Source organism: Heteronotia binoei, chromosome 6 (assembly GCF_032191835.1).
Source record: "Heteronotia binoei isolate CCM8104 ecotype False Entrance Well chromosome 6, APGP_CSIRO_Hbin_v1, whole genome shotgun sequence".
Classification (NCBI taxonomy): Eukaryota; Metazoa; Chordata; class Lepidosauria; order Squamata; family Gekkonidae; genus Heteronotia; species Heteronotia binoei.
In genome coordinates, this window is record NC_083228.1 from 137989268 (window position 1) to 138017243 (window position 27976).

At 49.0% G+C, this 27976-nt stretch overlaps 2 protein-coding genes across 2 annotated transcripts in view; both read right to left on the bottom strand.

Moving 5' to 3' along the window:
- Positions 1 to 27976, bottom strand: part of LOC132574464 (cytochrome P450 2J2-like) — a 585507-nt gene that overhangs the window by 48477 nt on the left and 509054 nt on the right. The window lies entirely within an intron of this gene.
- DVL3 (dishevelled segment polarity protein 3) overlaps positions 1 to 27976 on the bottom strand; it is a 149008-nt gene that overhangs the window by 17746 nt on the left and 103286 nt on the right. Inside the window, 6 exon segments of the mRNA XM_060242820.1 lie at positions 8700 to 8849; positions 11011 to 11078; positions 15553 to 15629; positions 17351 to 17490; positions 19192 to 19261; positions 24441 to 24534. Of these exon segments, the coding sequence (XP_060098803.1) occupies positions 8700 to 8849; positions 11011 to 11078; positions 15553 to 15629; positions 17351 to 17490; positions 19192 to 19261; positions 24441 to 24534 (599 nt within the window).

Below are 27976 nucleotides of genomic sequence, written 5' to 3' on the forward strand. Positions count from 1 at the left end.
CAATTCCACTGCTAAAGATGCCAGATGTTCACAGTTCCCAATGACACAGTCACCATCAATGTTCCCTCTAAGCCAGGGGTGGGGAACCTCTGTCCCAAGGGCCGTATGCGGCCCTCGCGGTCACTTGGTATGGCCCTCGGGGATTGCTGGGCTGAACTGAGCCATGTGGCAGCTTCCCTGGGGCCTGGCTGGCCAGCGAGGATCGTGGGGCCCAGCTGCACTGTGCAGCAGCCTCCCCAGGGCCATGCAGGAATCACAGGGCCCAGATGTACTGTGCAGTAGCCTCCCTGGGGCCTGGCTGGCCGGCCAGAATTGCTGCAGGGCCTCGAAAAGTTACTGCTACAGTTCAGTTTGCACTTGATTATCCCATAGTGTGTGGCCTAATATGCTAACGAGTGTATAACCTAATATGCTAATATAAGGGGATGTGGTCTAATATGCTACTGAGTTCCTGCTGGGCTTTTTCTACAAAAAAACCCCCTGGATCTATGCATTTGCCTAGGGCAGTGGGCCGGGGGTGTGTTCGTGTGTGTGTGCAAGATTGGGGTCTCCCCACATGACTTCAAATAGAAAAACAATTATTTGTATTGATTTTGCCGGCCTGAATCGTTCTCCCTTGGCGGAGCACTGTTTTTTTAAGTTGATCATTTCTTATGGCTCACGAATGATGTTATAAATATCCATATGGCCCTTGGCAGAAAAAAAGGTTCCCCACCCCTGCTCTAAGCTGTCGAGTCTTGTGAGCAAAAAATCTACTTTGTGAGCTTCGTGGCATTAAAGTTGTGAGCTCCTGCATAAACTAGTTTGCTCTAGGGCCATTTTTCCTGAGCTGAGACAAAAATGTGTGAGCTGGAGGCTAAAAAACTGTGAGCTAGGTCACGCGAACTCAGCTTAGAGGGAACACGGGTCACCATCTATGTGTGTCCCTGGGGGGTCTTCTTCACTCCAATCTGTCCTTGTGAAAATTGTTGTAATGAAAATTGTTGTAATCCTTGACTCGTTTGCCAGCTAATCCGCCCTGCGTTACACATCTGTTAAGACGGTATTGCTGGGTTACAAACTCAGTACAGGAAGGCTCCAAGCCTTGACCAAAAAAGATTCTTGCAGGCACACATAGACGTGAACTGACAGCCTGTGGCCAAACGCTAGTCAGAGATCCAAGAAAGTAGCTGCTCAGAGACTCTTTGGTTTTCCGCTCAGTTCGTGGGATTGGTGACTCCCCTCCAGCCATCCTCCTGCGCCCGACAAGAAATCTACCAACTTCCTCAAATGTCTACAGAGCAGGAAGTCACCGTTGGGATCACGTCAACCATCACAAGGGCGGGAGGTTGCTCCGGGGCTTTTTGGTCACTGTCAATCGGCAACCTCCAATCACAAGACTTTCTAGGCATACCCAGAATTCATTACCTTGACTAGCTGACAGATTGCTGTGCCTTTCTACAAAAAAAAAAGGTCATCAGTCGTTTCCGACTCTGGGGTGACGTTGCTTTCACGACGTTTTCACGGCAGACTTTTGAACCAGCTTCCCCTGGGATTGAACTCAGGTTGTGAATAGAGCCTAGGACTGCAGTACTGCAGCTTTACCACTCTGCGCCACGGGGCTCTTTCTTTCTAAAAAAAAAGGTCAAGGTAGTCCCCTGTGCAAGCACCAGTCTCTTCCAACTCGGGGGTGGTGTTGCTTTCATAGCGTTCTCACGGCAGACTTTTGACGGGGTGGTTTGCCATTGCCTTCCCTAGTCATCTACACATTCCCCCCAGCAAGGTGGGGACTCATTTTACCCACCTCGGAAGGATGGAAGGTTGAGCCAACCTGGAGCCAGCTACCTGAACCAGCTTCAGCCGGGATCGAACTCAGGTCATCGAACTCAGGTCATGAGCAGAGCTTAGGACTGCAGTACTGCAGCTTTAACACTGCGCCACGGGGCTCTTAAAAGTAAAAGTAGTCCCCTGTGCAAGCACCAGTCGTTTCCGACTCTGGGGTGACGTTGCTTTCCCAACGTTTTCACGGCAGACTTTTGACGGGGTGGTTTGCCATTGCCTCCCCCAGTCATCTACACTTTCCCCCCAGCAAGCTGGGTATCATTTCACCAACCTCGGAAGGATGGAAGGCTGAGTCAACCTGGAGCCGGCTACCTGAACCCAGCTTTTTACGGGGTGGTTTGCCATTGCCTTCCCCAGTCATTTCACCAACCTCAGAAGGATGGAAGGCTGAGTCAACCTGGAGCCGGCTACCTGAAACCAGCTTCTGCCAGGATCAAACTCAAGTCGTGAGCAGAGGGTTCCGACTGCAGTACTGCAGCTTTACTGCTCTGCGCTGCGGGGCCTTTCTACCATTCTGCAAACCAGGGAAAAAAGAAAGTCCTGCCACAAGGTTGCGTGTTTTTCTGACACACGCCCCCGCCCCCATCCTTGGGGGGGGGGGTGGAAGAGCAAAAGGAGAAACCTCTGGGAGAAACTGCAAAAGGCCCCGAAACAAAAAAGAAAACCATTATCCTTCACTGGGTAAAAGCAAATTGTGTGCTGTGCTGTTTTAATTGCATATTATTATTTCAGAGTGTTGGATTTTTTTTATTTTTTTTACTATGTCTGTCATCCGCCCTGAGCCCGTTATGGGAAAGGGCGGAATAGAAATCTACCAAATACATTAAAAATATAATTATTTTTATTCCGAGTCCGTTTCAAGGTGTTGGTATTGACCTTTAAAGCCCTTTATGGTCAGGGACCTGTCTATCTGCGGGACCACCTTTCTCCACGTGTTCCCCAGAGAGCACTGCGTTCAGGGACAAAAAAATCTATTGTCCATCCCTGGACCAAAGGAGGCTAGGTTGCGTTCGACGCGAGCTAGGGCCTTCTCGGTGGCAGCACCAGAATTGTGGAATGCTCTCCCGGAGGCCATAAGGGCCCTGCGGGATCTCTCCACTTTCCGCAGGGCCTGCAAGACCGAATTGTTTCGACAGGCCTTTGATATTTAACTGAGAGAGAGCTGCCACCTGACATCATATCGAGGAATTCGTGATCACCACAGCGATACAGCACCATGAAATGGTTTTTTAAAAATTTAAAACTGGAATTATGTTTTATTGGTTTTTAACTTGTGAAAACGAATGTTGTGCGCCGCCCTGAGTCCACTTGCAGAGAGGGAGGGATAGAAATTTAGCGTAATAAATAAATAAATAACATTGGACTTCCGGGAATTGATGCCTCACTGCAGGACGCGTTCGCGGAGGCTGCTCCAGTGAACGGTCCTGAATCGGGCGATCGGATGGTTCCCCGCTGGACAGGAGACAGCGGATCGAACGGCGGTTCGGTCCACAGGTCTCCAGTCACCACGAAGCTCCGTCACTCAGATCGCCATCTCGGACGAGAGGTGACTCCCGACTTGCTTTTAAACTTATCTACTACTTGTTGATCTGCATCTTTCCAGCCTAAACTTCTCGTTTTTATAAGGCTGAACCTCCCAACTTAAGACTTTGCTTATGGCATCTATCATTTAAAGAGGACAATCTTTGTTAAGGGGGAGAAACTGAGATGGTCGTAGGAAAGGGGTACGAGGGAGGAGTTTTGTCTCCCTTTCTTCCCCGATTATCTCGGCTTTCAAATGTATCCGGTGCTGGCTCCCCCATGCTGTTTTCCTGTGCTTTCTTCAAGAAGTTAAAGATTAGAAAAGTAGTGAGGAAAGAGTTCTTAGGGCATGCCTGGCTCTTCCCTTGATGACAATGGGTACTTGTGCACTCGATGGGTGGCTGTGTTAATCTCTGTCAGCTGAATCGTTCCCTACTGAGTTGCTCTATTGGAAGTACTGGCTTTCTTGCTGTGGATTACGGTTTTACTCATTTCCTATTCAAGGAAATCTAAGATCTGACCATTAGATCGTTTGGCCGCCCCTACTGTATATCTTACTGCGCTGATCTGCTGCGCCATCCTGCTGCACCGTCTCATCATATCGTTCTGCCAGGTTATTTTGTTCTTTTGAATAACTGTAACATGGTTTTATTGTGATTTCATTGTTTGGGTTGTGCATCGCCCTACGGGGGAATGGGCGGAATTCCCCTACGGGGAATGGGGGAGGGACGGTGGCTCAGTGGTAGAGCATCTGCTTGGGAAGCAGAAGGTCCCAGGGTCAATCCCCGGCATCTCCAAAAAAGGGTCCAGGCAAATAGGTGTGGAAAACCTCCACTGGAGACCCTGGAGAGCCATGAATGGGGCTGTGGCTCAGTGGTAGAGTGTCTGCTTGGTAAGCAGAAGGTCCCAGGTTCAATCCCCGGCATCTCCAACTAAAAAGGGTCCAGGCAAGTAGGTGTGAAAAACCTCAGCTGAGACCCTGGAGAGCCATGAATGGGGCTGTGGCTCAGTGGTAGAGTATCTGCTTGGTAAGCAGAAGGTCCCAGGTTCAATCCCCGGCATCTCCCACTAAAAAGGGTCCAGGCAAGTAGGTGTGAAAAACCTCAGCTGAGACCCTGGAGAGCCATGAATGGGGCTGTGACTCAGTGGTAGAGTATCTGCTTGGTAAGCAGAAGGTCCCAGGTTCAATCCCCGGCATCTCCAACTCAAAAGGGTCCAGGCAAGTAGGTGTGAAAAACCTCAGCTGAGACCCTGGAGAGCCATGAATGGGGCTGTGGCTCAGTGGTAGAGCATCTGCTTGGTAAGCAGAAGGTCCCAGGTTCAATCCCCGGCATCTCCAACTCAAAAGGGTCCAGGCAAGTAGGTGTGAAAAACCTCAGCTGAGACCCTGGAGAGCCATGAATGGGGCTGTGGCTCAGTGGTAGAGCATCTGCTTGGTAAGCAGAAGGTCCCAGTTTCAATCCCTGGCATCTCCAACTAAAAAGGGACCAAGCAAATAGGCATGGAAAACTTCAGCTTGAGACCCTGGAGAGCCGCTGCCAGTCTGAGTAGACAAGACTGACTTTGATGGACCAAGGAGGGTCTGATTCAGTATAAGACAGTTTCATATGTTCATATAAATAAACTAATAATAATAATAATAAGACAAAAGCCACAGGGCTTCTGGTGCAGCCTATACAAACGTGGATACCTACTGATTGAGACAACTTGGTTTTTCTGCAATTCAGTACCTTTGGGATAGATACTATCTCCTTTTGTCACCCTGAGGACATTCTTTCTACAATTGGAGTTGAACTTGTTCAAAGGTGGATACCGTGGGTGAGGCTGGTTTCTGCTCTGTCTCTCCGGGTAGTCTGTATGAATGATGGAAGAAGGAAAGGAAGGTGGAATCTTAACACACTGCTTTTGAGGGACAAGGATTTTGTCCAGGGAACAAAAGAACTTGACTTTTTCTTTAAACAAAACATGAATCAGGAAGTAACTATACAAATGGTGTGGGATACCAGTAAAGCCTTTTTTTACTCGCCATTAGGTATGCAGCCAAACGCAAGAAAGAGAGACTAAATCAAACCCAAGATTTAAATCTGAAACTGCGTAAAGTGGAAGAAGAACTTAAACAACAATCTTTTAGAACAGAATTGCAAACAGAAGCTCCTGCAACATCAACGTAACCTTTTACTGATGGAAGAAGTAGAAAAGAAACCAAAATTTGCCAGACGGAATTATTTTGAAAATGCCAACAAGCCAGGTAGATGGCTAGCATACAGACTGGGAAAAAACAAACAAACGAAAAGAACCATCTTAGCTCTTTGAGGAAACGACAAAATTGAAAAGATTTACAAATAAGGAAATGGCAAAGATAATAGAGAACAACACTCTCTACAAAGGCTCAAAAGTACATAAAGTAGATAAAGAAGCAATGGAAAACTACCTTGCCCAATACAGTCCCAAATCTTTCACTGAAGAACAACATAACATTTTGAATGAACCCATAATCGTGAAAGAATTGGTGGAGGCTATAGGATTACAGAAGGATGGTAAAGCACCTGGCTCAGATGGTCTACCGGCAGAAGAAAGGTTCTATGAAGAAGGCCTATGAAGAAAAGTTGAAGGAGCTGGGCATATTTAGCCTGAAGAGGAGGCGGCTGAGAGCTGATATGATCACCATCTTCAAGTCCTTGAAGGGCTGTCATTTAGAGGATGGTGTGGAATTGTTTTCTGTGGCCCCAGAAGGTAGGGCCAGAACCAATGGGTTGAAATTAAATCAAAAGAATTTTCGGCTCAACTTTAGGAAGAACTTCCTGACCGTTAGAGCGGTTCCTCAGTGGAACAGGCTTCAAGAGATGGTGGGCTCTCCTTCCTTGGAGGCTTTTAAACAGAAGCTAGATGGCCATCTGACAGCAATGAAGATCCTGTGAATTTAGGGGGAGGGGTTTGTGAGTTTAGGGCGGTTCCTCAGTGGAACAGGCTTCCTCCTTAGGAGGTGGTGGGCTCTCCTTCCTTGGAGGTTTTTCAACAGAGGCTAGATGGCCATCTGACAGCAATGAAGGTCCTGTGAATTTAGGGGGAGGTGTTTGTGAGTTTCCTGCATTGTGCAGGGGGTTGGACTAGATGACCCTGGAGATCCCTCCGAACTATGATTCTAATATTATAAAACTTTCGAAGATTGTTTGGCTCTTCCATATAAACTTTTGTTAGATAAAATACGTGATGAAAGTAAGATGCCACCTTCTTGGCAAGAAGGCAGCATTTTGTTGATTCCTAAAGAAGCAAACAATTTAAAAGAGATTAAAAACTATAGACCAATTTCTCTACTAAATGTTGATTACAAAACCTTTGCATCTATATTAGCTCAACGCTTAAAGAGAGTTCCTGTGGAGATTATTCATCCAGTTCAAGCAGGTTTTCTTCCCAAAAGACATTTGACGTAAGAGTAATCTGCAACATTTCAGAATATTATGAAACCCACCTTGATAAACAGTTGGCATTAATTTTCTTGGACGGAGAGAAGGCCTTTGACAACCTTTATTGGCAGTTTATGATGTAACAATTAGAATTTATAAACTGTGGAGCAGATTTTTTAAAGAGAATTCAATCTATTTATTCCCACCAAACACCTGATAAAGTGTCCAAAATGTACACTACTGTTTCTAATAAGTGTTGGAAATGGTATTTCTCATGTGGGTACGCTTTTTCATATGTGGTGGACCTGTGGAGTGATGAGAAAATACTGGATTGTGGTACATGACATGTTACAAAAGATACTGAAAATCCATGTCCATTTTAACCCGGGATTATTTTTATTTAATATACTACCGATGGACCTTTCGAGGCAGAATAAACATTTGATGGTACACATTATTACTGCAGCAAGACTTTTGATAGCACAAGGCTGGAAACACCATGAAGCTCCGAAGAAGCAGGACTTCATCAAAAAAATATTAGAGATAAATGAAACAGATGCTTTGTCTTAAGGGCAAATTAACACGAGATGAAGAAAATCCTTGGAAACTTTTCTACGAATGGCTTAATGCATAAATATGATTTCGTGTATTTTTTTGTAAGTGCCTCAATTTTGATATTATAAAATTAATATTAGCACATTATCAGTCATAATCTATAGGTTTTAAACTTTTAAAGGCTATCATCTGTAATGCAATGATGCAGAGTATACGTTGTCGAATTCGTTTTCCTTTATTTCCCCTTTCCTATTCTGTAATCCCTTATCCTGTCTCTTTAAAATTTCAATAAAATCCATATAACAAAAAAATACAATTAAAATTATATATAGTGCAAACGATCCCTATATAACTTAATTTTTTTTAAATTTATTTTGTTCGATTTATCTCCCGCCCTCCCTGCCAGAGGAGGGCGGGATATATGTCATTTATTTACACATTTGTTTAAGTGTCATTTATTTACACTAATTTGTATTCCCCTTTCCCTCTGAAGGGGTCAAGGTGGCTCATGAAGGAATGTGTAACGGTACCGATAATAACAAGAGAAGAAAACACAAATTCCAAAAGTCATCCAAACAGTGGCTTACAGCTTAGTACACACTTTAAAAAACCGTAACAACAAAGACACTCCAATTTTCAAGCTGCCTATATGGAAACTGTTCTACTATCCAGTATCTGGGTCAGCCTAAACCCGGCCAGACCAGGTAAACTAGCCACGAAGGCCCAACAGACATTTTTGTAGCAAAGTAGTCCAAAAGCGGACTTTCACTTGGAAACTCTCCGTATGAACTAGGTCAGGGGTCCCCAGCCTTTTTGATCCCGTGAGCACCTTTGGAGTTCTGACACCACATGGCAAGTGCAGCAAAGAAATGGCCGCTGCGGGAGGTGAAGCCAGCCAGAAAATGGCCGCCACCGCTCACTTTCAGTCACACAGGGACAATCCTTGTGCTGTAGTGGCACAGCCAATCAAATCTCCAATGGCCAATCAGAAGCCTTGCTGGGCCCTGGCCTTGCCCGCTTTTCATAAGGATTTGGCGGGCCCCGAGAAAAGTGTCAGCGGGCGCCACATTAGGGACCCCTGAGCTAGGGAATATCAAAGACTCAAGCTGCCTTAAACAGACCTGCCTTTGCTCACTGCTGCCTCCACACCCGTTCCCTTCCTTTCTCCTTGCATTCAAGCCATTACATATTGCATAAAGAACGGAAACTCACAACCCTGCCCAAGCAGCTCACAAACTATTGGGAGGATGAGAAGGGGAAATCACCCTTGCAGAGGGTCAAGTTCTTCTTCCGCCCCTTGACCTCTGGGGGGGGGGGTTTCCTGCGCCCCTGTGCATGTGTTGCTCCCATCAGGCACGGCCGGACAGGGGTGGGGGAGACACAGGCACGAGGACTTACGTTCGGTTTCGGGGATGGAGCTGGTGATGGAGGAGCTGGTGGAAGTGATTGTGCTCATGGATGGGCTCATACCGTACGCCGGGTAGGTGCCGGTCATCGCCGCCGTGTGGGACACCCAAGCCGCCGGGTCGATGGGCCGGATGGGCTCGCCTGCAAGGAACGCACAGGGTGGGTGAAGGAGCCCCCCACTTACGAGAGCCGTTTCCCTCCCCCCACCTCCCCGAGCCTCTGGGCGGCCCCGTCCTCCCCCAGCATCAGCCGGGACTCACCCGGATCGGAGCATGGAGAGTCTGGCCCAGCCCAGATCCTCTGGGGAGCAACTGGGGGAGAAAGAAGAGAGGGAGGATCAGCCGGGGGGGAGGCAGAGAGGGAGAGGCGCCCCCTGGCCAAGAGCGGCAGGGGTGGAGCCGGAGGGAGTTGGTTCCATGCAGGGAATTGGGTCGCTTGTCCAGGGGGAGGGGAAATGGAAGGACAGGAGACACTGAATGAGAGGAAGCGGAAATGGAGGGGGTGGGGGGGAGAAAAGAGACAGAAGCGATCAGAGAAAAATAGGATTCAGAACCCCCAATCTCTTTCTCAAGACACCCAGAGCCAATTTGTATGTTCAGGAGAACAAAGCTGGAAACTTTTGTCAGGACTGTACCATTTTACACTGCATATGACTATACCACTGCATATTGTCTGCCGTGAGACGGATCCTACCCCGATCCTACCACTCTGCTAAGCAAAACTTCATTCATTAAAGCAGCTTTTCATTTTGGCCCAAGGCTAAAGCCTTCCTCCAGTTCTAAGGAGACTTCCTCTACCTTAAGTGGATCTTCCATTGGAGAAAGACCCGCAAGCTGGAGAAAGAGGCCCTGAAGCCGGAAGAAGGCTACGAAGAGAATGCCAAGCCAGGGTGTCGAACTCATTTGCCGGATCTGACATAAATGAGACCTTGGGAAGTGCCGTGTGTGTCATAAAATGCAATGCCAGGCAGCAGAGATATAAACTTCATAAAGGACAGAGACAAAACATGCTTAAAAGATTAGCACTTTTGCAATATTTTATTTATTTAGCAGTCTCTGATAACTGACACCACTTCCTCTGAATTATTGCATCAAAATCTGGAGGCAATGTCTGTGCTGCAGGAATCTTGAGTATGCTGTTCAGGTGTGTATCTGTAAGTTGCAAACTCATTTTTGATTTATTAACATTCATTACTTTTGATTTATTGACATTCCTACATCTGGGAAGTCTAAGTTCAAACTACCCAGTCTGCAAAGGAAACGTGCTAGGTGAACTTTGTCTGGACACACACTCTCAGCTTAATCCACCTTAATGGCTTGTTGTTATTCCACATCTAAATAGTTCACACATTGCTTTCCTACTGAGAAAGACTGGATCATGAAGGCATGAATACAGTGAAAATGGGGAGGCAAACCCAGGAGAGCTCTGGCATAACCCACAAAACATTCTCTCTCACTCACTGTAGCAAGACAAAAAGCTCATACCTTGAATAAAATTGTGGCCTTAAAGGTGCTTTGTATCTCTTCTGTGTGATCAAGAGAACTGGGAAAGGAAACTCTCCATCTCTCCTTCCCTCCTCAGGGGATGAGGAGGGGGAGGAGCCTCAGCCAACAGAAGAGAAGCTTGGCTCAGTAGCTCTGCTGTGCAGCTGAGAGAACCTGGCAAAGCAAGCTCTCCCTCCTCCCCTTCCTCCACAAGGAAGGAGCCTCAGCCAATGGAGAAAATAGAGGCTTTGTTCTGAAGCTCCTGTGCAATTGAGCAAGCCTGGCAAAGCAAGCTGTGATGCAGAAGAAAACAAGAGAGAGGGAGAAGGAAGCAGATGACAGCCAATTACTCAGGGGCCTGATTTGGCCCCTGACCGCATGACTGGCTTGGAGAAGGCTGCCTCTTTAAATCACTTCTCCAAGTCAGCTGGTGGCTTGGAGAATGCATTTTTAAGTTAAAGTTGCTTTCTTTCCACCCCTCCCTCCCTCGCGGCTCTCAAACACTTGATGTTCACGTTTTGCGGCTTTCAAACATCTGATGTTTATTCGATGCGGCTCTTACGTAAAGCAAGTCCGGCCACTCCTGATCTAGCCTAGCTGTCTTCTTCCCAACCTGCTCGCTTTCCATATACGGGGAGATTCCTTCTCATTCTGTCTCTTCTGAAAGGGAGCACTCCAACCCACGACCCCCACTTTCCCAGGTACAAAGAAATACAACCAGGGAAAAGATTATCAGCCAGACCTGAAGGATGTATAAAGGGGCCCTCCTGGCACACCTAAGACACCAAGAAAACACGGCAGCTGCAGCGTGCACTTACTCCGAGGTAATGAGAAGCAGCCCCTGGGACTGGGATCCCAGCACTTGGCAACGGTCAAGGTGATGGGCCTGCGGTAGAAACACAAGGGCTGTTATACCACCACCAAATGTGATAAAGCCGGGCTCACAGAGAGGTCAGCCATGCTGGTATTTCCCAGCTTCGTTGTGCCAATTCAATTCAATTCAATTTTTAGATTTATATCCTGCCCCATCCCACAAGCTTATTACAACAATAAAACAACAGAGTTAAAATAATATCATAAAAACAGACATCACAGAACAGGAGCAGCAAAAAAAAAACAGACATTACGAAACAGACATAGGTGGTAAACAGCATGAGGCTGATGGCTAACTGAGAATGACCGGATCGTGAAGGCATGAATACAGTGAAAAGGGGGAGGCACACCCAGCTGCAACCAGGAGAGAAGAAACCCCACACAGAATTCCTACCCACAGAAATCTTTTTTTTGGAGGGGGAGGGGGGAGGGGAGTGGGATTCCACCTTGATTTCAGTATTGGGGCACACTTATTGTCTAGGTATTTCCCGCTGGGCTCTCTTTTTCTCACTTTGGACACCTTCAGAACGTGTGCGGAACTACGGCAGAAAGGGAAGAAACAGTCAGCATGGTGTGGTGGTTAAGAGTGCCAGAGTAGGGTCTGGGAGACAAAGGTTCAAGATCCTAATCTGCCATGGAAGCCGGCTGAGTAACCTTGGGCTAGTCATGCGCTCTTAGCCTAACCTACCTCACAGGGGCTTTGTGAGGCTTTACATGCAGAAGAAGGAGAGGGATGTAAGGGGCTTCTGGTCTCCATCGCAGAGAAGGCTGGAGTAGGAATGAGGTACGAATGGTTGATAAAACAATATTAGAGGCTTATAAAATGATAACTTTGGCTTCTCTTCACGTCACACGGCTCTTTCGCCTTATCAAACGATGCACGGTGCGGGGGAGAGAATTGATACAAGAGATTTTTCTTTCTTCCTCTCCCAAAATGCCAGAACTCGAGGGCATCCAATGAAACTGATGGCCAGCAGGTTCAGGACAGACAAAAGGAAATACGACTTGCTGCACGGAGCGATTAAAATGTGGCATTTGCTGCCCGAGGGTGTAGTGATGGCCACAGGAATTAGCAGCTTTAAAGGGGGATTAGATAAATTCACAGAGGGCAAGTCTATGAATGGCTACTGGCCATGTTGACTGAGGGGAACCGCCACTTTCAGAGGTACCAAACCTCTGGATCCCAGTGCTGGAGGCAACATCAGGGGATGGCCTCGGCCTCTTTGCCCCGTTGTTAGCCCTCCAGAGGGACTGGTTGGCCACTGTGTGAGGCAAGATGCTGGACTAGATGGACAACTGCTCTGATCCAGCAGGGCTCTTGTTAAGTTCTTATGAAGGCCTCGGCCTCTCTGCCCTGTTGTTGGCCGTCCAGAGGAACTGGCTGGCCACTGTGTGAGACAGGATGCTGGACAAGATGGACTCTCACTGGTCTGATCCAGCAGGGCTCTTCTGATGTTCTTATGAAGGCCTTGGCCTCTCTTCTCTGTTGATGGCCCTCCAGAGGGACTGGTTGGCCACTGTGTGAGACAGGATGCTGGACTAGATGGACAACTGCTCTGATCCAGCAGGGCTCTTGTTAAGTTCTTATGAAGGCCTCGGCCTCGGCCTCTCTGCCCTGTTGTTGGCTGTCCAGAGGAACTGGTTGGGCACTGTGTGAGGCAAGATGCTGGACTAGCTGGACCACTGGTCTGATCCAGCAGGGTTCTTATTAAGTTCTTATGAAGGCCTTGGCCTCTCTGCCCTGTTGTTGGCCGTCCAGAGGGACTGGTTGGCCACTGTGTGAGACAGGATGCTGGACTAGATAGACAACTGCTCTGATCCAGCAGGGTTCTTATTAAGTTCTTATGAAGGCCTCGGCCACTCTGCCCTGTTGTTGGCCCTCCAAAGGAACAGACTAACCCAGGGATGGCCAAACTGTGGCTCGGGAGCCACATGTGGATCTTTCACACATATTGTGTGGCTCTTCAAGCCTCCACCGTCCTGTCGGCTGACTTGTAGAATACATTTAAAGTTAAAGTTGTTCTCTTTCCACCTCTCTCCCCCTTCCCTCTACCCATCTATCTGCCTGCCTGACTTCCTTCCTGGCAGCTCTCAAACATCTGATGTTCATGTCTTCTGGCTCTCAAACCTCTGACATTTATTCTGTGTGGCTCCTACAATAACCAAGCTTGGCCAACCCTGGGCTAGCCACTGCGTGAGAGAGGATGCCACACGAGATGGCCACTGGTGTTCTTTTAATTAAGCCTTATCCAGTCACAAATTACAGAACCCAAACAGCGGTGGACAGATCAGATCACTGGCCGCAGTAATTCTGCCAACATTTCTAGGCTCTGCAGGACAACTAAAACAGAATTATTCACCCAGGTATTGCACTAAGGCAATTTTACAGGGCCAACTATCAGCTTTTCTGATTGTCACGCCAGGATGAGTACAATCAATTGTTTTAGAGCCAGTCTGGTGTAGTGGTTAAGTGTGCAGACTCTTATCTGGGAGAACCAGGTTTGATTCCCCACTCCTCCACTTACACCTGCTGGCATGGCCTTGGGTCAGGCATAGCTCTGGCAGAGGTGGTCCTTGAAAGGGCAGCTGCTGTGAGAGCCCTCTCCAGCCCCACCCACCTCACAGGGTGTCTGTTGTGGGGGAGGGAGGGAAAGGAGATTGTGAGCTGCTCTGAGACTCTTCGGAGTGGAGGGCGGGATATAAATCCAATATCTTCATCTACCTCACAGGGTGTCTGTTGTGGGGGAAGAAGGGAAAGGAGATTGTGAGCCGCTTTGAGACTCTTTGGAGTGGAGGGCGGGATATAAATCCAATATCTTCATCTACCTCACAGGGTGTCTGTTGTGGGGGAGGAAGGGAAAGGAGATTGTGAGCCGCTTTGAGACTCTCTGGAGTGGAGGGCGGGACATAAATCCAATATCTTCATCTACCTCACAGGGTGTCTGTTGTGGGGGAGGAAGGGAAAGGAGATTGTGAGCCGCTCTGAGACTCTTTGGAGTGGAGGGCGGGATATAAATCCAATATCTTCATCTACCTCACAGGGTGTCTGTTGTGGGGGAGGAAGGGAAAGGAGATGGTGAGCCGCTTTGAGACTCTTTGGAGTGGAGGGCGGGATATAAATCCAATATCTTCATCTACCTCACAGGGTGTCTGTTGTGGGGGAGGAAGGGAAAGGAGATGGTGAGCCGCTTTGAGACTCTTTGGAGTGGAGGGCGGGATATAAATCCAATATCTTCATCTACCTCACAGGGTGTCTGTTGTGGGGGAGGAAGGTAAAGGAGATTGTGAGCCGCTCTGAGACTCTTCGGAGCGGAGGGCGGGATATAAATCCAATATCTTCATCTACCTCACAGGGTGTCTGTTGTGGGGGAGGAAGGGAAAGGAGATTGTGAGCCGCTCTGAGACTCTTTGGAGTGGAGGGCAGGATATAAATCCAATATCTTCATCTACCTCACAGGGTGTCTGTTGTGGGGGAGGGAGGGAAAGGAGATTGTGAGCCGCTCTGAGACTCTTCGGAGCGGAGGGCGGGATATAAATCCAATATCTTCATCTACCTCACAGGGTGTCTGTTGTGGGGGAGGGAGGGAAAGGAGATTGTGAGCCGCTCTGAGACTCTTCGGAGTGGAGGGCGGGATATAAATCCAATGTCTTAGAGAATATATGTGTTTTATTTTATGTTTTGTATCTATGTTGTTCATGACAGAGTAGCAGTGGAAGCGTCCCTCAGGGCCATTCTGGTCAGAGCAGTCTCAGTTGTTGCTCTAATGAAGACACAAACAAAGACAACTGGTTCAACCAAGTTGTATTTGGGGCAGGCAGATATCAGTCAAGAATCAGTCCAATAACCATACACTTACAATCAGTTCAGCCAGGCAAAGGTACAGATACTCAGCCCAACAGAATAGTCAAGTCACAGTCCACAATCATCAATTCCCTTATCAGTCCATCAGTATGCCGCGCTCTATCCGTCTTTTCCTACTCCACACTGAACAGACGTTAGGCTACTGTATTTCTCTTCCCCTTAACCAATCCCATTGCTCCTTGGTTAATGACATTCACACGCTATCACATGCTAACACTTAAACACCTGTATGCAAGGGTCACACAATCCTTTGGCAGTTCCGATATGCCTTAAAGATATAGGATGCTGACAGTTCACATCCCTGACCCTCAACCGCGGAATAAAAACCGAACAGAATCAATAAAAGTCAAATAAATCGTTCTCGGAGTGCGTTTGTAACCTCGGGCTTGCTTTGTTGCCAAATTCAACCGTCCTCTGAACACTCCACCCTGGGTTCACACTGCACATTCAGCATTCTACAAAGGCACAAGGTGGCCCTACTGACAAAGAGAGCGCTTGCTTCCATTGCCCAGGACAACTGGGGTCGTTTGTGGACACTGTCTGCACTACACGGAGGTGGGGCAGGATTGGGAAACCCATCTGCTCTCCAGAGAGGCGCCCTGGGAGAAAAAGAAGGGACGCTTACCCCGGCTTGTGCACAATCTCCCTTAGCACGCGCACGGCATCGTCGTTGCTCATGTTCTCGAAGTTGATGTCGTTCACCTGCAAATATCGGTAATGTGTGAGCCCCGCTGACGGGAGGAGGTTGGTCTGAGCCAGCCCGGACGAAACCCATCCTCTTTCGGCAGGCAAGCTCTTGAGCAGGGATGGGCACGAACCAGCCGACCAACTAAAACCCAGGCCCTGTTTTTATTTTTGTTAACGGAGACTCTGACGGCGTTATGAGAGGACAAGAGTCACCGGAAAAGACAATACGCTAGGAAAAGTGGAAGGTGGCGGGAAAAGAGGGAGACCTGGAATGGAATGAGGGTTGAATAAACTTATCGTTGAGGAGCCTTGATGGTTGAGAGAGAGTCGTAAGTTTGGCAGGACCTAACCTGGGAGGGGAGAGATACAGCTTGCTTGTTATAACTGTCGGCAGCTGCGAGATTCTCTTATCTGAAGGGACTGGCAGTGGGGGGCGGGGTTAGAACTTTTGCTAACTTTTCAGGAGGGACCAGAGTACTTTTGCAGGTGGCCTGAAAAGCCAGCCATGAAGACGGCTCTTGATTTATCGTGACTTTGCCACGGAGCTGCAGCTCCGCTTTTGAGATTTGCTAGCCTGTTTTGGCATTTGAACGTTTGCTGCCGTCGCTTTGATACCGGATGTTTTTCTGCTGTGCGCACGCGTCCTGCGAGTATAAATGTTTTCACTGCATTAAATGGAAAAAGGGTTTCTGCAAAGACTGCGTGCGGAGAGTCTTTTTTTTTGGCTAGCGAGTTGTAAACTCATCCTCTGAAGAGAACCCCAGGGTCAGAGTTGGATCTGATTAAGACCCAATGTCTTTGTTTTCCTATCCGTTTTATTCGTTCCATAATGAGGTATTTTGTTACTTTTATCAGTTCCGGGTCCTAACTGCTTGCGTAGACACTCCGCCGACTCCAGAAGGCATCCGGTGGCGTAAGGGGCTTGTCTAGTGGCAGAACGGCCTCTTGAATGGGGGAGAGGAACCCGTACTGGAGGGACATGTTACAAGGGAGGGACGGTGGCTCAGTGGTAGAGCATCTGCTTGGGAAGCAGAAGGTCCCAGGTTCAATCCCTGGCATCTTCAAAAAAGGGTCCAGGCAAATAGGTGTGAAAAGCCTCAGCTTGAGACCCTGGAGAGCCGCTGCCAGTCTGAGAAGACAATACTGACTTTGATGGACCAAGGGTCTGATTCAGTATAAGGCAGCTTCATATGTTCATATGTTCACCTGCTACCTTATTGGGGAGGGATGGTGGCTCAGTGGTAGAGCATCTGCTTGGGAAGCAGACGGTCCCAGGTTCAATCTCTGGCATCTTCAAAAAAGGGTCCAGGCAAATAGGTGTGAAAAACCTCAGCCTGAAACCCTGGAGAGCCGCTGCCAGTCTGAGAAGACAAGACTGACTTTGATGGACCAAAGGTCTGATTCAGTATAAGGCAGCGTCATATGTTCATATGTAAGACCTGATCGAGGCTGTTAATGAGGACATTCTGGAAGTCGTTAACTCACGGGGTCCCTCTAAGTTGCAAGTGACCTGACGGCAAGGAACACACACACACACACACAACAGAGTCCTGAGTTTCTATCTGCCTGCAATTTGAAGCTGCGTGGTTAACCGCCTTGAGTCTAAGAACATAAGTGGGATAGAAGTATTTTAAATACAAATGATCCAACCAACAGAACTTCCAATTTTTCCCGGGGCATGAGCCCTGGGGCTTGCCGTTCCTTGCCGTCACAGCCCTGGGAGTAAATAAGATCACCTGTAGGAGCATGTCCCCTGGTTCGATTCTTCCATCGGCCGCCACGGCGCCTCCCTTCATGATGGAGCCGATGTAGATGCCGCCGTCGCCCCGTTCGTTGCTCTGACCGACGATGGAAATGCCCAAGAAGTTGTATTTCTCTGCAGAAAGGAAGGGGTGGGCCCCGTCATAATAAAACGCAGCCAGCCTTCGAATCTACCTGGCCACTGTGGTTCTCTTCAGAGGCCCTGCTTCAAGCATGCTCAAGGGAGATTAGGCGGGGACCAACCCAGGAAAGGGACTTCTCGGTCATGGCACCAGAACTGTGGAACTCTCACCCCAGGGAGACTTGCCTGTCCTCTTCTGCTGCTGTCTTCCACCGGCAGATGAAGACTTTTTTTCTTTCATCTGGCGGTGTTCCCTCAGCAGCGCCTCTCGCCTGCCCTACGTTTGAACTGCTGTTTTTAGGTGTTGCTGTATACTTTAGCTCTGGTTTGAATTGTCTTAATGATGTGTTTTCGTTGGATTTAACGGTTTTTAAAGAAGTCTTTTCTCAACTGACTTGGTGGCCCTTATGGGGCCAGAAAGGCAGGGGATGCATTATGTAAAATCAATAAACAAACTTGACCGGGTTTTTTTTTTTTTTTTGTAGCAGGAAGTTCTTTGCATATTAGGCCACACCTCCCTGATGTAGCCAATCCTTCAGGAGCTTCCAGGGCTCTTCTTCCAGGGCCTACTGTCAGCTCCAGAAGGATTGACTACATCAAGGTGCGTGTGGCCCAGGAGTGGAATTCTAGCAGAAACTCCTTTGCATATTAGGCCACACCTCCCTGATGTAGCCAATCCTCCTGGAGCTTCCAGGGCTCTTCTTCCAGGGCCTACTGTCAGCTCCAGAAGGATTGGCTACCTCAGGGGTGTGTGGCCCAGGAGTGGAATTCTAGCAGAAATTCCTTTGCATATTAGGCCACACCTCCCTGATGTAGCCAATCCTCCTGGAGCTTCCAGGGCTCTTCTTCCAGGGCCTACTGTCAGCTCCAGAAGGATTGACTACATCAAGGTGCGTGTGGCCCAGGAGTGGAATTCTAGCAGAAATTCCTTTGCATATTAGGCCACACCTCCCTGATGTAGCCAATCCTTCAGGAGCTTCCAGGGCTCTTCTTCCAGGGCCTACTGTCAGCTCCAGAAGGATTGGCTACCTCAGGGGTGTGTGGCCCAGGAGTGGAATTCTAGCAGAAATTCCTTTGCATATTAGGCCACACCTCCCTGATGTAGCCAATCCTTCAGGAGCTTCCAGGGCTCTTCTTCCAGGGCCTACTGTCAGCTCTTAGAGGATTGGCTACCACAGGAGGGTGTGGCCTAATACGCAAAGGAGTTCCTGCTACAAAAACAAAAGCCCTGAATTTGACCCCTGTGAGTTCCTATAAAAACCACCTTAAACTCCACCATTATTTTGTTCAAAAATGCCAAAGATTTTAGCTCTCGTGGCCATCAGGGCAAACTAGAAAATAAAGGCCCAGGTGGCAGAAGAGAACTGTTAGGCCCACTTCCTGTGGCATCCATTTTAAGATCGGTGCCAGCTGTCACGGCAGCCGTTTTAATGCGGCGCTCCTCACCCCCCTCCCAAATCCCCCAAAGTTACCCACACAGGCTCAAAAAGTTTCGGGATCCCTCGAGGAGACCATCGTAGGAGGTTTCTTTCCCCCCCCTAGACCCAAGTCTGCGCAATTCACACCGTCGGGTACTTCCTGCACCCTGCTCCACCCAGCCCCCAACAGCGGTTTCCCCAAAGCTCCATCCCTTCCCTGAAATCTGGGTGAGCCTCCCAACCGACCAAGGACCGACATGTCTCTCCCCATACTCACCCATGTTGAGGGTGACTGTGATGATGTTCAGCGACATGGTGGAATCCGTGATGCTGCTGAAGGACGAGGACTAGGACGGGAGAAAAGAGAATGAGGCCTCCCCGCTTCTTCTCGCCGTGTACGTTTCCTGCTCGTGCCCAAGAATTCGACGGCTTCCACCGCCTTCAGCCTTGTCACGATTCTTGGCCTAGTGAGGCCTACAGGCTCCAGAGAAGCCTGCCTAGAAGTAGCTTAGGGTTGCCAATCCCCAGGTGGGGGCAGGGGATCCCCCGGTTTGGAGACGCTCCCCCCGCTTCAGGGTCGTCAGAAAGCGGGGGGAGGGGAGGGAAATGTCTGCTGGGAACTCTGTTATTCCCTAAGGAGATTTATTTCCATAGAAAATCATGGGTATCTGGGGCTCTGGAGGAGCTGTTTTTTGAGGCAGAGGCGCCAAATATTCAATACAGCCTCTAGTGCCTCTCCCCAAAATATCCCCCAAGTTTCAAAAAGATTGGACCAGGGGGTCCAATTCTATGAGCCCCAAAAGAAGGTGCCCCTATCCTTCATTACTTCCTATGGGAGGAAGGCATTGAAAAGGTGTCCCTTTAAATGTGATGGCCAGAACTCCCTTTGGAGTTCAATTATGCTTGTCACAGCCTTGATCTTGGCTCCAGCCCTAATGTCTCCTGGCTCCACCCCCAAAGTCTCCCGGCTCCACCCCCAAAGTCCCCAGATATTTCTTAAATTGGACTTGGCAACCCTAAAGTAGCTACAGAGGGCCGACGTTTCCCAGGATCCCTTCTGTCCCTCTGATTGGGCGGCAAGGTTTTGGCGGGAAAACTGGCTCAGAGAGGGGTGGGACCTGGCAGGAAAGCATAAAAGGGCCAAAAACAGAGCATGTTCTCGCTAGAAAAGGCTGCAGGAGGAGAAGGCTGCAGGAGAGATCCCTTACCCAAGGTGGTGAGTTTGGTATTAGAGGAAGGGACGGTTGCCAATCCCCAGGTGGGGGCAGGGGATTCCCCGGTTTGGAGGCCCTCCCCCCGCTTCAGGGTCATCAGAAAGCGGGGGGAGGGGAGGGAAATGTCTGCTGAGAACTCTATTATTCCCTAGGGAGATTTATTCCCATAGAAAATCATGGAGAATTGATCTGCGGGTATCTGGGGCTCTGGGGGGGTTGTTTGGGGTAGAGGCACCAAATTTTCAGTACAGCATCCAGTGCCTCTCCCCAAAATACCCCTCCAAGTTTCAAAAAGATTGGACCAGGGGGCCCAATTCTATGAGCCCCAAAAGAAGGTGCCCCTATCCTTCATTATTTCCTATGGAAGGAAGGAATTGAAAAGGTGTGCCGTCCCTTTAAATGTGACGGCCAGAACTCCCTTTGGAGTTCAATTATGCTTGTCACAGCCTTGATCTTGGCTCCACCCCTAATGTCTCCTGGCTCCATCCCCAATGTCTCCTGGCTCCACCCCCGAAGTCCCCAGATATTTCTTGAATTGGACTTGGCAACCCTAGAGTAAGGGGACGTTTAGCAAGCCGCGTTAGGGCTTTGCTTTTTGTTTTCCACCACCGTTACTGTATACATATTTCACTATTGCACTACATGTTTATCACCCACTTATTATTGTTTGAGCACCGTAGATCAATTGTTGTGTAACTCCTTGGGTCCTCCCGTCTCCTTGGTCACAGTAACAAGGTATTTACTAATAAGGAAGATACAGGGGTTTGTGGATGTTCTAGGCCCTCCCATGTAGACCCTGACCAGAGTGCTGGCACTCAGTGCTGGAGAGCCAGTTTGGTGCAGTGGTGAAGTGTGCGGACTCTTATCTGGGAGAACCAGGTTTGATTCCCCACTCCTCCACTTGCAGCTGCTGGAATGGCCTTGGGTCAGCCAGAGCTCTCTTATCTGGGAGAACCGGGTTTGATTCCCCACTTCTCTACTTGCACCTGCTGGAATGGCCTTGGGTCAGCCAGAGCTCTCTTATCTGGGAGAACCGGGTTTGATTCCCCACTCCTCCACTTGCACCTGCTGGAATGGCCTTGGGTCAGCCATAGCTCTGGCAGAGGTTGTCCTGGAAAGGGCAGCTGCTATGAGAGCCCTCTCAGCCCCACCCACCTCACAGGGTGTCTGTTGCAGGGGAGGGAGGAAAAGGAGATTGTGAGCCGCTCTGAGACTCTTGAGAGTGGAGGGCGGGATATAAATCCAATATCTTCATCTACCTCACAGGGTGTCTGTTGTGGGGGAGGAAGGGAAAGGAGATTGTGAGCCACTCTGAAACTCTTCGGAGTGGAGGGCGGGATATAAATCCAATATCTTCATCTACCTCACAGGGTGACTGTTGTGGGGGAGGAAGGTGAAGGAGATTGTGAGCCGCTCTGAGACTCTTCGGAGTGGAGGGCGGGATATAAATCCAATATCTTCATCTACCTCACAGGGTGTCTGTTGTGGGGGAGGAAGGGAAAGGAGATTGTGAGCCACTCTGAAACTCTTCGGAGTGGAGGGAAGGATATAAATCCAATATCTTCATCTACCTCACAGGGTGTCTGTTGTGGGGGTGGGGGAGGGAAAGGAGATTGTGAGCCGCTCTGAGACTCTTCGGAGTGGAGGGTGGGATATAAATCCAATATCTTCTTCTTCATCTTCTTCAGTAGAAGGCCCTTCTGGGCCCTTGTTGTGTGACAAGCCTACAAAGAATCTTCACAGCAGTCAGGCTGTTTGCAGTTCTGCCCCATGTTGCCTCCAGAGAAGGAGGTGGGAATTAAGAAGTGTAGCATGTGACAGTGTCCTATTCCTTTAAGGAGACTTGGAACTGTCAGGGATTGAGTCATCCTTGACTACAGGTGGTACATTGTCATCAGGTGTAAGCCACTTAACCAATTTGTAATGGGATTGGCTAAGACCACTAGAAATGCAGTAGCCAGCTACCAGTTCACTGTGGGGTAGGAAAGAAGGATACCGGCGCGGCATACTGTTTGGATGGATATTGAATTGACGACTTTGGACCGTGTATCGACTATTCTATTGGACTCTGTATTTGTACCTCTGCCTGGCTCTACTTGTATGTAAGTGTATGACTCTTGGTCTGCCTGTTGACTCTGTTACCTGCCTGAACCCAATACAGTTTGTTTCACCTGCTGTCTGTTTCGAGTGTCTTCCTTGGGACTACTTCCTGTGACTGGTCTGCCCAGAGGGAACTGCTTCTGCAACTCTGACAGCATGCAGGGCTTTTTCTGTAGCAGGAACTCCGTTGCATATTAGGCCATATCCCTCTCATGTAGCCAATCCTCCAAGAGCTTACAGGAGTCTTAGTACAGGGCCTACTGTAAGCTCTTGGAGAATTGGCTACATCAGGGGTGTGTGGCCAAATACACAAAGGGATTTCTGCTACAAAAAAAGCCCTGGTAGCGCATGCACTAGAGAGGGTCAAAAGTAGCGTTGCCAAGTTCGCCGTGGCCTCCGGCGAGGACAGATCCTCCCCCGCATGTCGCTGGCGCAATAACGTCACTCGGAAGCGATGTCATGGCGCCAACCGCTCTAGGAGTGTCCAGGAAAACTATGGTTTTCCCCAGACGCTCTAGCAATTTGGGTGGAAAACTCTATGGTACCATAGAGTTTTCCCTCCCAAATTGCTAGCGTGTTCGGGAAAACCATGGAGTTTCCCCGGACGCTCCTAGAGCGGCCGGTGCATGACATAACCAACGCGATGACATCACTTTTAGTACGTCATCGTACTGGCAACGTTGGGGGAGGATCCGCCTCCCCCGACGGCCCAGTGTAGGCCAGCGGGTTGGGAACCTCCAGGCGTGGAAGAACTCCCACCAGGCTCGGGAACTTGGCAATTCTAGTCAAAAGTGAACTCTGGAATCACCAATTAAGGAAGGGGTTTCCAGAGTGTGCTCACTGACCCCTTCCTTGGTACCTGACAAATGTTCACAGGAAGTGGGTGGGGCCAGGTAGGGCTTTTTGCCCAGCAAGGCATCTGATTGACTGCTAGAGATTTCCTTTTATCCGTTCTAACCCAACTGCTCAACAATTTCATGGAGTGCCCGTGAGTTCTTGCATCATGAGAAACCTGTGGAGGCTGGGGATAGACAAGGGCCCACGGAGGCTCTCTAACCTTCACGATACAACTCATTTCAAAACCCACTCCTAATATAGAAGATGATGATGATTTCGGATTTATATCCCGCCCTTCACTCTGAGTCTCAGAGCGGCTCACATAGGTTGCCAAGTCCAATTCAAGAAATATCTGGGGACTTTGGGGGTGGAGCCAGGAGACACGGGGGGTGGAGCCAGGAGCAAGGCTGTGACAAGCATAATTGAGTTCCAAAGGGAGTTCTGGCCATCACATTTAAAGGGACCACACACCTTTTAAATGCCTTTCTTCCACTGGAAATAATGGATAGGGACAGCTTCTTTTGGGGCTCATAGAATTGGACCCATTGATCCAAACTTTTTGAAATGTAGAGGGTTTTTAAAAAGAGAGGCATGAATGCTATACTGCAAATTTGGTGCCTATAGCTCAAAAAACAGCCCCCCCCAGAGCTCCAGGTACCCGTGGATCAATTCACCATTATACCCTATGAGAATCAATCTCTATAGGGAATAATGGAGGGTCCAGCAGACATTTCCCCCCCACCACCGCTTTCTGGTGACCCTGAAGTGGGGGGGAGGGCCTCCAAACCAGGAGATCCCCTGCCCCCACCTGGGGATTATACAACACACAGAGAGTAACACGGCAAAAAGACAAAAAATCAAAGGTACGTAACCCACCGTGAAAACCAACTTCTATTATCAAATTATACAAGGTCAACAAAAATAAACACATTCAAATACAAATTCCACCGTCATGGCGGTGGAATTTGTATATGAATGTGTTTATTTTTGTTGACCTTGCATAATTTGATAACAGAAGCAGGTTTTCACGGTGGGTTATGTACCTTTGATTTTTTGTCCCACCTGGGGATTGGCAACGCTAGGCTCACAATCTCCTTCATCTTCCTCCCCCACAACAGACACCCTGTGAGGTAGGTGGGAGCTGAGAGAGCTCTCCCAGCAGCTGCCCTTTCAAGGACAACTCTGCGAAAGCTATGGCTGACCCAAGGTCACATCAGCAGCTGCAAGTGGAGGAGTGGGGAATCAAACCTGGTTCTCCCAGATAAGAGTCCGCTCCCTTCACCATAGCACCAAACTAGACAAAGAGCCAAATGTCTTCAAGGTGACCCAGGGCAGTATCGTGGACCCAATCGCCCCGCCGCCGCCAGTGTCTCACCCGCTCAATGCGTGGAGCCTTTTGCTTCCGTCGGCGCCGCTTGTGCCGTCTCATCAGGCGAGAGGCGCTGCTCTGCTCTGTTGAGCTGCTAAACCTGCAACGGTCAAGGCAAGAATGAGTTATACGCATGGCTGGTGGGGAAGGCACCAAAACGTCCACCCCGCTGTAGGGGAAACAGTGTTCAGGAGGTGCGGGCAACTGAGCACAGGCAGTGGTGGGAGAGCTTGCGAGTGAGACACGGATGCATGAGCAAGTGATGATGATGATGATGATATTGGATTTATATCCCGCCCTTCACTCTGAATCTCAGCGTCTTAGAGCAGTCACAATCTCCTTTACTCTCCTCCCCTACAACAGACAAGGGCCCACGAAGGCTCTCTTACCTTTACGATACAACTCATTTCAACCCACTCCTATTATAGAAGATAATGATGATTTTGGATTTATATCCCGCCCTTCACTCTGAATCTCAGAATCTTAAAGCAGTCACAATCTCCTTTACCTTCCTCCCCTACAACAGACAAGGGCCCACGAAGGCTCTCTTACCTTTACGATACAACTCATTTCAACCCACTCCTAATATAGATAATAATGATGATATTGGATTTATATCCCGCCCTTCACTCTGAATCTCACAATCTCCTTCACATTCCTCCCCCACAACAAATGCCCTGTGAGGTAGGTGGGGCTGAGGGAGCTCTTACAGCGGCTGCCTTTTCAAGGAGAACTCCTACGAAAACTATGGCTGACCCAAGGCCATTCCAGCAGCTGCAAGTGGAGGAGTGGGGAATCAAACCCGGTTCTCCCAGATAAGAGTCTACACACTTAATCACTACACCAAACTGGCTCTCAGGAGACAGACACCCTGTGAGGTGGATGGGGCTGAGAGAGCTCTCCCAGCAGCTGACCTTTCAAGGACAACACTGCGAGAGCTATGGCTGACCCAAGGCCATTCCAGCAGGTGCAAGGGGAGGAGTGGGGAATCAAACCCAGTTCTCCCAGATAAGAGTCTGCACACTTAATCACTACACCAAACTGGCTTAACCACTACACCAAAGTGGGGATGAAAGGGGGGGTGATGGGGATGCGAGGGGGTCCGTGGGCACTGTCTGATCAGGGCCCTCCCCCCAACCTGGAACTGGCCCAGTTGAAGCACCACTGAAATATCCCCTGAAGCCAGGAATATTCACAGGGCGGGGGAGCACCAAATATCCTGTGTTTGTTTTGCTAATATTTGCACTGCTGGTCTTTGGAACGTAGGATGTCCTTACGCTCTCAAAAGATAATCTCTTAAATACACAAGACCTAGGCGCTCCTCGAACACACAAAAGGGCGTCTTGACGGGGTTAGAGCAGATCCCTGGGAGATGCGAGTGGAGAACTTACGCAACCCGTCAGCTATCTGAAAGCAAGGGAGTGACAATCTCCTCTCTGCAATTGAGTTCCTTGCACCTGACGGCAGACCCGACGCGTTTAGCCGGCAACTCTTTCGAGGAGATTCTACCAGTTCGTCCTACTCCTGGAGCTATCCCTGATATCAAAAGGGAAGGCTGGAAAAACTCAAGGATTGGTCGAGGGCCATCCCCTTCCTGAGCCTATTTGCTACAGCAAGATAAAAGCGCTTTTGGTACAAGGTACCAAATTCTGGAGAATAATCTACGTTTTTAAGAGTGTGCTCCAGCATTCGGTAGATTTAATGTAAGAATGTTGGTCTGAGTGATGTTAGCCTGAATAAGGAAAGGAAAGGTCCCCTGTGCAAGCACCAGTCATTTCCGACTCCGGGGTGACGTTGCTTTCACACCGTTTTCACGGCAGACTTTTGACGGAGTGGTTTGCCGTTGCCTTCCCCAGTCATCTACTCTTTCCCCCCAGCAAGCTGGGTACTCATTTGATCGACCTCGGAAGGATGGAAGGCTGAGTCGACCTCGAGCCGGCTACCTGAAAACCCCGCTACCGCCGGGGATCGAACTCAGTTCGTGAGCAGAGCTTAGGACTGAAGTACTGCAGCTTTAACACTCTGCTCCACGAGGCTGGTTGGTCTGAATAAGGCAGACATCTTTTTTGGCTTTTCAAAAGGAACTACTTCCGTTTGTTCACTGAGTGACTCCCTGTGTGAGTTCTCTGCAAATAGAATTTGATATTTTATGTTTGCTGGAGTAGTTAGCCCAGGGGTGGCCAAACTGTGGCTCGGGAGCCACACGTGGCTCTTTCACACACATTGCTGCGGCTCTTGAAGTCTCTGCCACCCCCTTGGCCAGCTTGGGGAAGGCATTTCTCTCATTAAGTCACTTCTCCGAGCCAAGCCAGACAGTGGCTTGGAGAATACATTTAAAGTTAAAGCTGTCTTCCTTCCGGCTCTCAAATATGTGATTTATCCTATATCAGGTGTGTCAGACATGTGGCCTGGGGGCCGAATCCGGCCCTCGGAGGGCTCCTATCAGGCCCCCGAGCAACTGTCTGTCATCTGCTTCCTTCTCCCTCTCTCTTGCTTCTTTCTGCATAACAGTTTGCTTTGCAAGGTTTGTTCAATTGTGCTGGAGCTATAGAGCAAAACCTCTATTTTCTCCATTGGCTGAGGCTCCTCCCTTGAAGAGGAAGGGGTGGGAGAGGCAGAGCTTATTTTGCCAGGCTCTCTCAATTGCGCAGCACAGCTACAGAGCAAAGCCTCGCTTCCTTCTATTAGCTGAGGCTTCTCTCCCCTCCTTACCCCCAGTCCCCTGGGGAAGGAAGGAAAGAGCCAGAGCTTCCTTTGCCCCGTTCCCTAGATCCCATGGGAGAAATACAAAGAAAGCACCTTTAAGATCAACGAGTGCTAATGTTTTAAGCATGTTTTAATTGTGTTTGTCTGTGTCCTTTATAAAGTTTATATCTCCGCTAAAAGGTAAAGCAAGCACCCCCTCTGTGCAAGCACCAGCCGTTTTTGACGCTTGGGGTGACGTCGTAGAGGCACACACTTGGCTGGCCCGATATGGCGCAGCCCAACCCAATATGGCCTGGCCCATCAAGGTTGCATTTATGTCAGATCTGGCCCTCGCAACAAATGAGTTCAGCACCCCTGTTCTATATGGCCACCCTGAGCTAGAGCGGAGCTTTGGCTGCTCTAGCAAATCCCCAAAGCTCTATGGGTCTCCCGACTCTCCAGAGTCCTCCTGGTGGAAGTGAAAGGCTGCTTAATTCCCAGGCGCTGGTGGGGCCCTGACATTCTCCTCCCAGAAGGCACCTCGATCGCCTCACTGTCAGAACTTAAGAACTCCAGGCAGATCCCATACTTAGTTTCCAAGCTAGGATTTTATTAGAGAGAACTAAGAACTGTTAGATACAAGGTACAAGATAACAGTGATGGCGAGAGCCAGCACTGGCCCAGTTTTATATAGTAAAACAAACAACCCACAAAGCTTTAATTCACACCGTTACAGGCACATCTGTCTTCCCACCAGTGCTATCAGCAAAGACGTTGCCTCCTTACTCTGAAGGCCACACGATTCGGCTTCAAAGGGTGTCAGTGTGAGAAAGTACAGAGATACAACATTATTCAGT